This window comes from Carcharhinus amblyrhynchos, chromosome 3, assembly GCF_965287045.1.
Source record: "Carcharhinus amblyrhynchos chromosome 3, sCarAmb.v2.hapA, whole genome shotgun sequence".
In the NCBI taxonomy this organism is placed as follows: Eukaryota; Metazoa; Chordata; class Chondrichthyes; order Carcharhiniformes; family Carcharhinidae; genus Carcharhinus; species Carcharhinus amblyrhynchos.
This window is the reverse complement of record NC_137326.1, coordinates 29,732,736-29,745,301: the sequence shown is the minus strand read 5'-3', so window position 1 is coordinate 29,745,301 and position 12,566 is coordinate 29,732,736. Positions and strand designations below refer to the sequence as shown.

General features: G+C 40.8%; 1 protein-coding gene across 2 annotated transcripts in view; it reads left to right on the top strand.

Moving 5' to 3' along the window:
- Positions 1-12,566, top strand: part of il17rd (interleukin 17 receptor D) — an 86,023-nt gene that overhangs the window by 69,533 nt on the left and 3,924 nt on the right. For both annotated transcript variants that reach the window (XM_080186299.1, XM_080186298.1), the window contains 3 exons: positions 281-391; positions 3,470-3,630; positions 5,609-6,539. In XM_080186299.1, the coding sequence (XP_080042425.1) occupies positions 281-391; positions 3,470-3,630; positions 5,609-6,539 (1,203 nt within the window). The remainder of the gene's footprint in view (positions 1-280; positions 392-3,469; positions 3,631-5,608; positions 6,540-12,566) is intronic.

Sequence of the window (12,566 nt, the reverse complement as noted above, 5' to 3'; positions counted from 1 at the left end):
TAAATGACTGAGCTTCTCGTTGAAAGAGAAGCTGTTGAGCTAAATCTGGTTTATGAAGCATAAACTACTTGTCAAACATCAAGAACTTATCTAACGAGTCTTGATCTTGATTGCGGTAAAAATGTAACTTTGAATTCTCTTATGAATGGCAACAGAACATAGATAAGAGCTAATGAAAACTAATGGTGCTGCATCTGCTGGTGCCCCTACTCCACTTTTGTGCTAAGTTTTATGTTCAGTAAACTGATATGTTTTCTGCTTTATTCTCCTCTTCCATCAGTGCACTATCCATGGGCTGGGCCAATCCGCGCAATTGCCATCACAGTTCCCTTAGTGATTGTTTCTGCGATCATCACTCTCCTCACAGTGGTATGCTGTAAGAAACAGCAAAGTAAGAAACATGCTGCCGTTTTGTTCCATGATGTTAAACTAACCTTTTGAACTACACTTGCAATCAGTTTTGGATGTTTTTTTTCCTAAGTCACATTTAAGGATTTATTTTGATTGTCAGCAGAAAATAAATGGAGGGGATATCAACTGCTTTTGAAGTCTTGGGATTTGTTCAAGTTTAAGAAGGATGGCCACAGGTTTCAGCTTTTCGGGGCATGTAGGTTAAAAGCTAGATTGCTGGACTATCAGAAACAATAGGATGGTCATTATTCCCTCCATGGGCAGTTCCCAACATATACTCGCAACACTGTGGTTGGAATGCTCCTTCCTGTTGCACATTGCATGAAGCTACACGAGCAAGCATGGGAGTAGATTTGAATAGTTATAATCTGCCCAATTCCCCGAGAGTGAGAGGGGTTCAACAACTGAGCCTCATCTTTCTGTGGGGGCAGCAAGAAAATAAACTTGCATGTTGACAGTGAGGTTGGAAAAGGAATATTGGTGGACAATAGTTAGAAGATCTTTGCAACCTGGATAACAATCTAGTGAAGGGTGCTACCTGTTTGTTGTCAAATTTGCACAGCTTTCTTTCCATTGAAATTGGTGAAACAAAACCAGGATGATGTCTATGAATGTCACCTGACCCAAGCTCACTTCATAACTCACTGCCTAGATGGCAACATTGATAATCGCACCTCAGGTGCTCTCTTGTTTAAGACCAGTAAGACAATTTGCCCATGTGGGGAAGCATGGTGTTCTTTTTGTTAACAATTAAATTCTTGAATAGACCATTTTTTCTCTCAAATTTTCTCCCCTCCTAGCACCCTCCCCCACTTTCTGGATAGACTTAACAGGCTATTTGATGATGGAGAGACTATCCTAATCCAGTCTGTATTCAACAGCAATCTGGCAGAAACCATGAAACCATCTGTAACGTAGTAGTCAGATGCAAATGTCAAGTTGTTGGAAGTAGCAAATGAAACGATTAACCAATTCATCTTTTTAAAATAGCATTGGCTGACTAACGGATATTAGCCAGAGCAGCTCTTTGAATAATCCAGTAACATCTTTATGTCCGTATGAATGGGCAGAGATGGGCTTGATTTAACATCTCATCTGAATGATTGAACCTCCAACAATATAACACCCACTCGATACTAAGTGCCCACCTGCATTGTGCTCAAACCCTGGAGTGAGACCTGCACACATCTTTTGAATTGATGTTTTTAATGGGTATGAAAATACATGTTTTATAAAATGTACTGAACTAACTTTTCTCGCTTAGGTTTTGTAGTGAGATTTCACAAAGATAATAAATCCTGCTGTCTTCATCTCATAAACATTTCCTCATCAGGAAATAAAACAGGAAATAAAACAAGTTTACCTCTTCTGATTAGAGGGTATAATTTATTCAGCAGATATTTGATTAGGCTGAAATAAAATGAATGGAATGGGAGTGTAAAAATTGGTGGTTAGTGGGAGTTTAGAAATACAGCACGTAATGTGTCAATTAGGTTTGCTATTTTGAAATGAAGTGATGAAGGATAGGGAATTTAATATTCAGTGGACCATATAGATTCTATTTACAACTTCCCAAGAAATGCACATTTTCGTTAAATCCTGGTTCTCATGGGACTGTCACAATTTTCACTACCTTCTTTGAAGTAGATGAGGGTTATAATGTGACTGTAATGTGTCTTTGTTATATGTATTTAAGCTTTCCAGAAAGAATTAATACATTTACTCGCTTGGCAGTACAGAATTGAGAAACTTGCCACGGAAGCTTTCAATCTTGCACTCATCAGCACAAATGCACAAATGCCTAATTTCAAAGAGAGCAAAAATTTACACAACATGAGAAAATAGTGTTTATTCTCTGGCGCTTCAACTCTGGTTGAGGTGTTACCATGGAGAATGCAATGTCCTCTGCCTGAAAAAGAAACATGTCCAGACATTAAGTGTTTTTAAACATTAAACTAAACAGTGGGGAACAATAGTTCCCTGATGCATTTTCCATAGCAACACCTCAACCAATCAAACCCCTTCTTACACAATATAAATTGTTGTTCCCTTTGAAATCTGGCATTATTGTGTCTGTCCTGGTGAGTGCATGGACAAAGCTTTGACAGCATGTCTCTTTTTCAGAAATCAAAACACGTGATGTAAAATCGTATTTTGAGTTGGAATATCGAGTCAAATTGGCATGAGCAAAGGTTTTAAATTATTTTACAAAGAAAATGCAGTTAGAGGTACATCAGTTTGTGTGTAATACTTTTATATTTTGTCTACATATAATAAAATCAAATGACTGGATCTGTATTGTCAGTTACATAATTTTCCTTATCTTAAATTGGTGTGCCTTGCATCTAGGATTCTCTATGGCAAAAAAAACTTGCCTATTTCTAACCTATAAAACCACCTTGTCATGAATTTGCTCTGTTTTTCAATGTAGCCATTTTGCTGAAACTACAGGCGCAATTTTCCGGGCTCGCTCACTTGCCCAAAATCCTGCCCCAGGCCAGTGGACGATTCCATGGTCTGCCCCTTGCCTGGTCTGATCCCCGTGGCAGGTGGGATGGTAAAATTCCGATGAATGTTCCTGTCTTAATCTTATGAACTGTACTTATTTCAGAATTACTGAGAAAAGAAACATGCTGTCAAAGCTTTTCATCTTGCATTCACAAGTACAGATGCAAGAATGACAAATTTCAAAGGGAACAAAAAGTTACACTGCAGGAGAAAAGGGTGCTGATTTGTTGGTACTTCCACTCTAGTTGATGCATTGCCATAGAGAATGCACTGTGCTCTGCAGACAAAAGGAACATGTCCAGGCATGGAGCCTCTTTAAACATTAAACGGAAACATGGGGGATTATTGAAAGGATTATCTGAGAGTATTACTTTGTTCATAATGTTAACAATTGGAGCATTATTGTGTTTTGACAGCCCTAAAGCCGCCTGCATATTTGAGAATCTATCCCGTATCACTATTCAGGGCATGGATATTTTCGTGTGTAGTTGAGGAATTTTGTTCCACTTGAACTGCTCAGCTACAAGATTATTCTTCTGTTATTTCTTAGATCCTGTGTATTCCGAACTGGATGAGGAGAATTCTGAATCATCGCCATCTCCTCGGTCAAAGCCAAAAGTTTTCATCTGTTATTCTAGTAAAGACTGTCAGAAACATCTCAGTGTGGTTCAGTGCTTTGCATTCTTCCTGCAGGACTTCTGTGGCTGCGAGGTACATTTGCTTTCTCTGTGCAAAACTAAAAGCATTGGCAGGAATTCATAATCCTTTTTTTAAGTCTGCCACACTTTATACTGTGAAGAAGTTGTAATCAGTTTTAGAAGTGGTGGCTGTGCATTAAGGATGTTTATGATGCTGACATTTGTTGGTTTGCAGGTGCAGCAGGTAATTAAGAAGGCAAATGGAATTTTGTCCTTCATTGCTAAAGAGATGGAGTTTACAAACAGCAAGGTTATGTTGCAGCTGTATAAGGTGCTGGTGAGGCCACACCTGGAGTACTGTGTAAGGTTTTGGTCTCCTTCCTTGAGTAAGGAGATACCAGTACTGGATGGAGTGCAGAGGAGATTCACTAGGTTAATTCTGGAGTTGGGAGGGTTTGCTTCTGAGGAGAGACTGAGTACACTCGGACTGTACTCATTGGAATTTAGAAGAATGAGGGGGATTTTAAAGAAACATATAAAATTATGAAGGAAATTAGTTAGATAAATGCAGGGAGGTTGTTACCACTGGTAAGTGAAACAACAGCTGGGGGGGGGGGCATAGCCTCAAGATAAGGGGGAGCAGATTTAGGACTGAATTGAGGAGGAACTTTTTCACACAAAGGGTTGTGAATCTTTGGCATTCTCTGTCCAGTGAAGTAGTTGAGGCTACCTCACTGAATGTTTTTAAGGCAAAGATAGATAGATTTTTGAACAGTAAAGGAATTAGGGGTTATGGTGAATGGGCGGGACAGAGCAGGCTCAAGGGGCCAAATGGCCTACTTCTGCTCCTAGTTCTTATGTTGGAAAAAATTGCAACTTTCTACGAATTGTGACCTTATTGAATGTTGCTCACCAACTTTCTACACACAAATTTATGGTTTGTAAGAGAACTAATTGTATATTCTTAGATGATCAGAATCCACACATTTATTTCCCTTAAGACTCAATTAGCACCCAACGTACACCTGAAGTCATCCAATACTCTGTCCAGATTTGGAGCTTTCTGATCTTTCATGACTTATTTTAACCAGCACAAAATATGTCACAATTTCAACACAACCTGAACAATTTAATATTCTGCACAACAAAACTGCAAGGAACCAACTCTCGGCAGGCTATTAGGAGTTTCCTTCACATCTTTTTGGGTTATATCCAATTTCATGCTGCGTCCCTGTCTCTCTGTCTCCAAGGTCAGTATTATAGATATAACAGCTGTTTGCTTGCTGCTGCTTGTCAGTGTCACCATAGTCATCTATCTAGTCTTGCGTAATTCTGGGTAGGAACTCCTGTCACATTTGGACACATTTCCCCACAAGCAATAACAAACTAATTGGGAGCCCAATCATCTGAGCTCACGAAGAAGTGAACATATTACATTTTCAAATATATCGCTCTCTGAATGTGAAGCCTTTAGAATGTTTTTCTGTTTCCAAACTGCAAATACTCACCCTGTGCATTAAAAGATAGCACAATTTGCATAGTGTGCCCTTCCCCTTCAAGTGGATATCTTTTTTAAGCTGAATATACAGATCAAGCTCACTGCTGGATAAAGCAATTTGACTGCACTCTACATTCTTACAACGGCAAGCACTGATTCCCAACTTAATTGATCATGGCTTGTAATCATCTGTACACTTCTGACTGAGAGCAAAAGAAAATAGTGTCATATGGCTTTATTTGGAGAGAATGGAATTGCACTAATCTCACTTATTAAGCGGGGGAAAGCTAGTATTGTGGTTAGGGAAAAAGAAACTGCAGTTGACAAAAGATGAGCAAGCTGGGTGGATTGGCCATGCTAAATTGCCCCTTAGTGTCGGGGGATGAGCGGCGTAAATACATGGCATTACAGGGATAGGGTCTGGATGGGATGGTGATGGGTGCAGACTCGATGGGGCAAATGGCCTCCTTTTCCACTATAAGGTTTCTGTGATTCTATGAAAGAGCTGTCTTATCAGCCATAGAAATTGAGTTTTTGTTTTGTTTTTAAACAGGTTGCCTTGGATTTATGGGAACATTTGGAAATCTGTAAGGAGGGGCAAATGGACTGGCTCAGTCGGCAGATCATGGAGTCCCATTATATCATTGTTATTTGTTCGAAAGGAATGAAGTTCTTTGTAGAAAAGAAACATCGCAAACACAAAGGCAGCTCCAGAGAGAGCGCGCAGGGAGAACTTTTTATTGTGGCTGTTTCTATGATAGCAGAGAGGCTGCGCCAAGCACGCCTAAATTCAGGCAACCCCTCCAAGTTCATCGCCATTTATTTTGACTATTCCTGTGAAGCAGACATTCCTGGTATCTTAGACCTGGCGTGCAAGTACAAACTGATGGACCACTTCCCTCAGCTGTATTCTCATTTACATGCTCGGGATCACAGCCACCCAGACCGGGACCTGCATGAAGTGAATATTCGTAAAAGCAACTACTTCAGAAATAAATCTGGACGCTCCCTGTACATAGCCATCTCTAACATGAAGCAACTTATAGAGCAAGAACCGGACTGGTTTGAGAAGCAGCTGCTGCCACGCCTTCCTCTAATCTCACACCATCAAGGACCGGTTAGAGTTGACTCTGGACTTGTCCTGAATGAGGTGGTTTTTAAGCAGCCGGTAATTGAACATGATTTTCACTTGAAGACCATTGCAGATGTCACCCCTGTTAATTCAGTCTCCTATTCCATCATTCAGCACTTGAGCATCATTGGTGATGCAGATGTTTCTGATCATCAAGATGCTGGTTCTCCTCTGAGACCTTTGCCACGGATGGTGGGGGCTGTGAACCTGCCCGAAATGCCCCGTGACTCTGGGATATATGACTCATCCATTCCTTCATCAGAATTATCACTGCCTTTAATGGATGGCCTTTCTTCAGACCAGACAGAAACTGGCTCCATTGCAGACAGCGTCTCTTCATCCTCAGGATTAGGTAAGATATTGTGCCAGCACCAACAATATCCTCAAGTTGGCTATAGACCCTGTCCTGCTCAGACCAACTGCCACATTCCTACACTCTCCACCTTTGCTCTTCCATTTACACATTCCGATTGTTTAATGGATGCTCTTAACACCGTTCTCAGTCTTTATCGTCATTTACATTCTCTTTGTCTTTTAGTCTATATCACTCCTAAAAATTACAGCTCGCCCTCACAGTATAAATCTTGTCCAATTTTCCTTGTCTTCAGCTCTGATGAAGGGTCATTCTGACTCAAAACATTGGCTCTATTCTCTCTCCACATATTCTATCAGACCTCTTGAGATTTTCCACCATTTTCTGTTCTTGTTTCAGATTCCAGCATCTGTGGTATTTTACTATCATCTACTTTCTACTCTATTGGTGGGTGGGGGGAGGCTATCCTTCAATTTGATATTCATTATAATTAATGTTCTTATTTAGGGACTAGTAAAAATAGAACAAACAAAAAGTAGAAATCTGTTGCAAAGATCTTAGGCCAATTGTGAACTTGATGCAGAGAACAACGTTTATAATGTGCAGAGTGGTCTGTTCACTTCCTGGGATCATGCCCCATGTATAACACCAATTAAATTTAGTAAGAAGTCTGACAACACGATCATCTCCACATCATAACACCAATTCAACCAGAAACAAGGATATTTGTTGCAGTAATGAAAATCTGAAAAACCAAATTCAAAGCTGATGTATCGTGATATAACACAAAAAAATTCATAAATATACTAATTTACATTGTTAAAAGTGTGCCAAAAACAGAGTGCTTTTAAATACAGTTTAATCCATTAAGATAGTTTCTACAAATGTTGTACTCAATTTCCTGTTCTCAATCTCCAGGTGAAAAGATATATGTGACGTTTCTCGCTCAGTGCCGTCAGTAATTGAGCAAAACTTTGAATGCACCTCTGGTTTGTGCAGAATTCTGTTCCAATGCATTCATTAAAAACGATTTCCTAATTTTTAGTATAATCGTGCAACAACCCTCTACAGCCCCATGAGGGTGCTATTGCACCAAGACATTGATACAATTTCATTTTTAAATACCCACTAGCAGGAATCTTTACCCATGTTTTGGATAAAGTAGAAAGGACTCAAGTGTCTACTTATCAAATATTTTGTTAGATTTTGATGTTAGTTGACACTGAGTAATGAAGGAAATCTACTGGTCTGTAATTCCCTGGTTTCCCTGCATCAGATTATGAAAGCACCCCAGTGATGTGCTGGGGAATCCCTGTCAAAAGTTCCCAGGTAAGGGTTTACCCGGCAATTGTCCAGAAGTGTTTACTTCTGCTGGACAGTTGCACTGCGCTGGAAACCATCTGACAGAGCAATTTAAATAGCCAACTTTGGATGGTACTGCCAGCATTACACTAATAGTTACAATGAAAGAGTTTGAAGAAATTAAACCATTTCTAATTTCAATGTAACTATTTTAAATATCCAGACAGAAGCCCACATTGGTTCTTTCCATGCTCATTCCCCCCCCCTCCACATGCACCAACCAACACCACCACCAAAGTCCTGACTACCAAACTAAGAATGTATGCACAGTTTTCCCCTCCCCTGACCTGAGCCCTTACATACTCCCTTACATACTCTGACCCCTCCGACCCTCCCCCCCGCAACCTGATCTGACACAACACGACACCCAATCCCTCAAATATCTGAACCCATTTTCCACTCCCTCTCTCATATACACTCCCTCTCGTGGACACACCCAACACCTTACATAATAAGAACATAAGAAATAGGAGCAGGAGTAGGCCATCTAGCCCTTCGAGCCTGCCCCGCCATTCAATAAGATCATGGCTGATCTGTTGTAGCTCAGTTCCACTTTCCCGCCCTCTCCCCATAACCCTTAATCCCCTCTCTTATCAAGAACCCATCAACCCGCTTCTTAAAAATATTTAGCGAGGCAGCCTCCACCACTTCAACGGGCAGAGAATTCCAGAGATTCACCACCCTTTGAGTGAAGAAGTTCCTCCTCAACTCCGTTCTAAACCGCCTCCCCTTTATCTTGAGGCTGTGCCCCCTAGTCCTACTGTCTTTTTTGAGCGGGAAGAGTCTCTCCACCTCTATCCTATCCATCCCATTCATCATCTTATACGTCTCAATGAGATCTCCCCTCATTCTTCTAAACTCTAAATGACACACTCAGACACCCCAACAATCTGGCACCCACTCCATGTCGCATTCTGAGGCCTACTCTTCCCATCATTCCACTGTTCACGCTCATCCAGTCAAAGGCCTGTCTTGCCGCCGACCTCTAGGGAGTCTTCCATGGACCCCCCTGGGGTGTGCAGACCTGAGTTTTGGAACCCCTAAATTAGAATCCATAATATCCCGACAGTCCAGGAGGCTGCCATTCAGCCCATCGAGTTTGCATTGACTCTTGGAAAGAGCACCTTACCCAGGACTGCCCCTTCTTCCCTATTCCTCTAACCCAATACATGGCTAATCCACCTAACATGCACATCCTGGGACACTTAGGGGCAACTTAGCATGGCCAATCCACCCAAACTGCACATCTTTGGATTGTGGGAGGAAACCAGAGGAAACCCAAGCAGACACAGGAAGAACATGTAAACTCCACACAGACAATCACCCGAGACTAGAATCGAACCCGGGTCCTGGCGCTGAGAGGCGGCAATGCTAACCACTGTGCTACCATATGTGTTCTATCCATTCCTCATAATCACTAAGACTGAAACTTCATGGTCAGGTACTCATAGACTGTAATACTTTTTAATTTATAATACCAGCAAAAGAAACCAAAAGAGAAAATGCTGGAAAATCTCAGCATGTCTGGCAGCATCTGTACAGAGAGAAAAGAGCCTATTCCAGCTTTGACAAAGGGTCATCTGGACTCAAAACGTCAGCTGTTTTCTCTCCTTACAGATGCTGCCAACCTGCTGAGATTTTACAGCATTTTCTCTTAGTTTCAGATTCCAGCATCTATAGTAATTTGCTTTTATAACTGCAATAGAAGTTGAGTGAACACTTAAGATGAACTTAACAAAGATGATGACGATAGATGCAATGCAGTTTGGAACTCGGTGTTCAGGTTGATCAAGCCTTCAAATCCTGATTAACATTGAAATTTGCTATAACTTCTTACTCTTGTAACCTTGCCCTATCAATCCCTGCCTCAGCTCATCTGCACTGAAACCCTCATCCATGTCTTTCTTTGCTTCTCTGCTTAACTATTCCAATGGTCTCTTGGCTGGTCTCCTTTCTTTCATCTTCAGTAAACTTGCCCAAAACTATTGCCTGTATTTTAATCTGGAGCAAGTCCTGTCTCCTCACTTAAGTAAATTGGCTCCTGGTTTAATAATAAATCATTTATAAAATCCTCATCCTTGCTTTTAAATCCCTGAGTGGCCTTGCCGCTCCCTATTTCTGTAACCTTCATCCACACAAGCCTTTGAGGTTTCTAAGTCTGGTCTCCTGCAGAGTTCAATTGTTCTGCCACTGGTGGCTGTACCTACAGCATTGAAGTCTCTAAACTCTGGAATTCTGTCCCGGAACCTCTCCATCTTTCACTTCCCATTTTAAGGTGCTCCTTAAAACCTTGACGTTGCCCAAGCTTTTGGTCATCTGCCCTGATCATTTAACCTGAGGCTTATTGTCAGAAAGTTTTTATTGAGGACACCCTTGTCAAGGACTCTAGGATGTAACGCCACATTAAAGGTGTGATATACAGGCAAGTTGTTGCTACTCTTTAACAATCCATTTCCTGTCATCGCATGATCATACCAGAACCTTTTAAATAGGTCATTTTTAAGGAGAAAGCAGTAAAGAATCAATACATTATCTATAATTCACAAACTGAATTCCTCAATAATTTCCTTTTCCATTGAGCTACTGAGATCCATACTTTTGCATTTAATTGCAATTGAAATGATAGTATTTTACAAAGATGTTCTTTTGTAAGTCTAACTAACTCCCTTGCAATACATATCAGTGACTATTCCTTCATGCGTGGGATTAATGAATACTGGCTTGACTTCTTAGCAAAGCTCATTGAGACACATTGTCTTTCAAACAAGTGTCTTCATAAATGTGTATCAGAACTGTGGATTCTGTGAGGGTCAGTTTCAGTTGAAAAGATCTATGATCGTTATATTTGAATCACCCTGTAACCATACAGTTGTAGTATCAGTTAATTATTTTCAGATCGTAGTGCAGAACGAAGCCATTCAGCACATTTGAGTCGACACCCACTCTCTGACAAAGCATCCCACCCTGCATACTATCCTTGTAATCCAATGTATTGACCCCACCAATCCCTGCCCCTGCCCCTCCTCCCCCCAGCCAGCCACACAGCCTACACCCCCAGGGACGCTAAGGGCAATTTAGTACGGCCAGTCCACTTAACCTGCACATCTTTGGACTCTGGGAGAAAACTAGAGCACCTGGAGGAACCCCCCGGGGAGAACGTGCAAACTCAACACTGTCACCCAAGGCTGGAATTGAACCCAGATCCCTGGTGCTGTGAGGCATTAGTACTAACCCTCTTTATTAAACAGACTGAAATATAAAGTCAAATCATTAGTGGGATTAGATTAGCGAATTTCACGCTGCTCTGACTAATTCTTTCCTCTCAACTACCATTTTTCAATATAAAAATCTTCATATAAAAATACAAAATGAATATTTCTTCTCTAAGGTAGAATTGCCATAAATTTGTACTGTCGCTAGGCAACTGACCAGGGTTGAAACTCCTAAGTGAGAGAGAAAAATATTAGGATTGTTCTGATTTCATATAACTCTATATTCAGCTAGGTCTGAATTACTCAATTCCATTCCCCTACTCTATCTCCGTATGAAACTGGGTCATATACTCCCACTGTGCCTTATTACATCTTGATGTATATGGAGTCAAAGCATACCAGGAAAGGAAGGAAGGTAGGTTATTGCATTATACAGGAAGCTAATTGAGTGGTAGGGTATTTCGACAAAATTATAGAATGGTCACAGCAAAAAGAAAGCCATTCAGCCTGTCATATCTGTGCTGGCTCTCTGCAAGATGCAAAGCAGCTAGTCTCAAGCTGTGCCTTTTCTGTGTAGACCACAAATACTTTTCTCAAGTACTAATCTCTTTTGAATGCCATGATTGAATGTTCCATACTCTCGGGCAGTGTATTCCAGATTTAAACCATTCCCTGCTTAATGATAAAAAGTTTTTCTTCATTGCACCTTTCGATCTTTTGGAAGTCACTTTAAATTGGTACCTTCTGGCTCTCAAATCCTCTACCAAAGGGAGTAGTTCTCTCTATCTATCCTCTAAACTCTTCATGATTTTTGAACATTCTATCAAATCTCCTCACAACTTTCTGTCCTCTAAGAAGAACAATCCCAGTTTCTCTGATATATCCCCATAACGGAAGTCCCTGATCCCTGGAATCTTTTCTGCACACTTATGTCTTCATGTCGTTTGTGAAGCCCAGTATTCAGAATTGGACACACCAAATCAGTTGAGGCTGGAATCCGATTAAGATTCACCATAACCTCCTTGCTTTTGCACTTAATGCCTCTATTAATGAAGTGTTGGGACCTTGTATGTCTCATTAACCCCATTACTCTCACCAAACCCCCTCAATTACCTCATCAAAAAACTTGAATCAAATTAGTTAAATGCAATTTGTCTTTAACAAATCCATGTAGGTCTTCATTAATGATTTCACATTTGTCCAAGTGAATGTCAACTTTGTCCTGAGTTATCTCTGAAAGCTTTCCCAGAATCATGGTTAAACTTATGTGTCTGTAGTTTCTGGGATTACCCTTACACCCATTTTTGAACAAGGGGGCAGCGTTTGCAATTCTCCAGTCCTCTGGCACTATCGCTCTATATAAGGAGGATTGGAAGAGTATGGCCAGTGCCTCTGCAATTTTCACCCTTCCTTTCCTCAGTATCCTTGGATGTATCAGATCTGGTCCTGGTGACTTATTGACAGGCAACCTTTTAAAACCTCTATCGGTTTT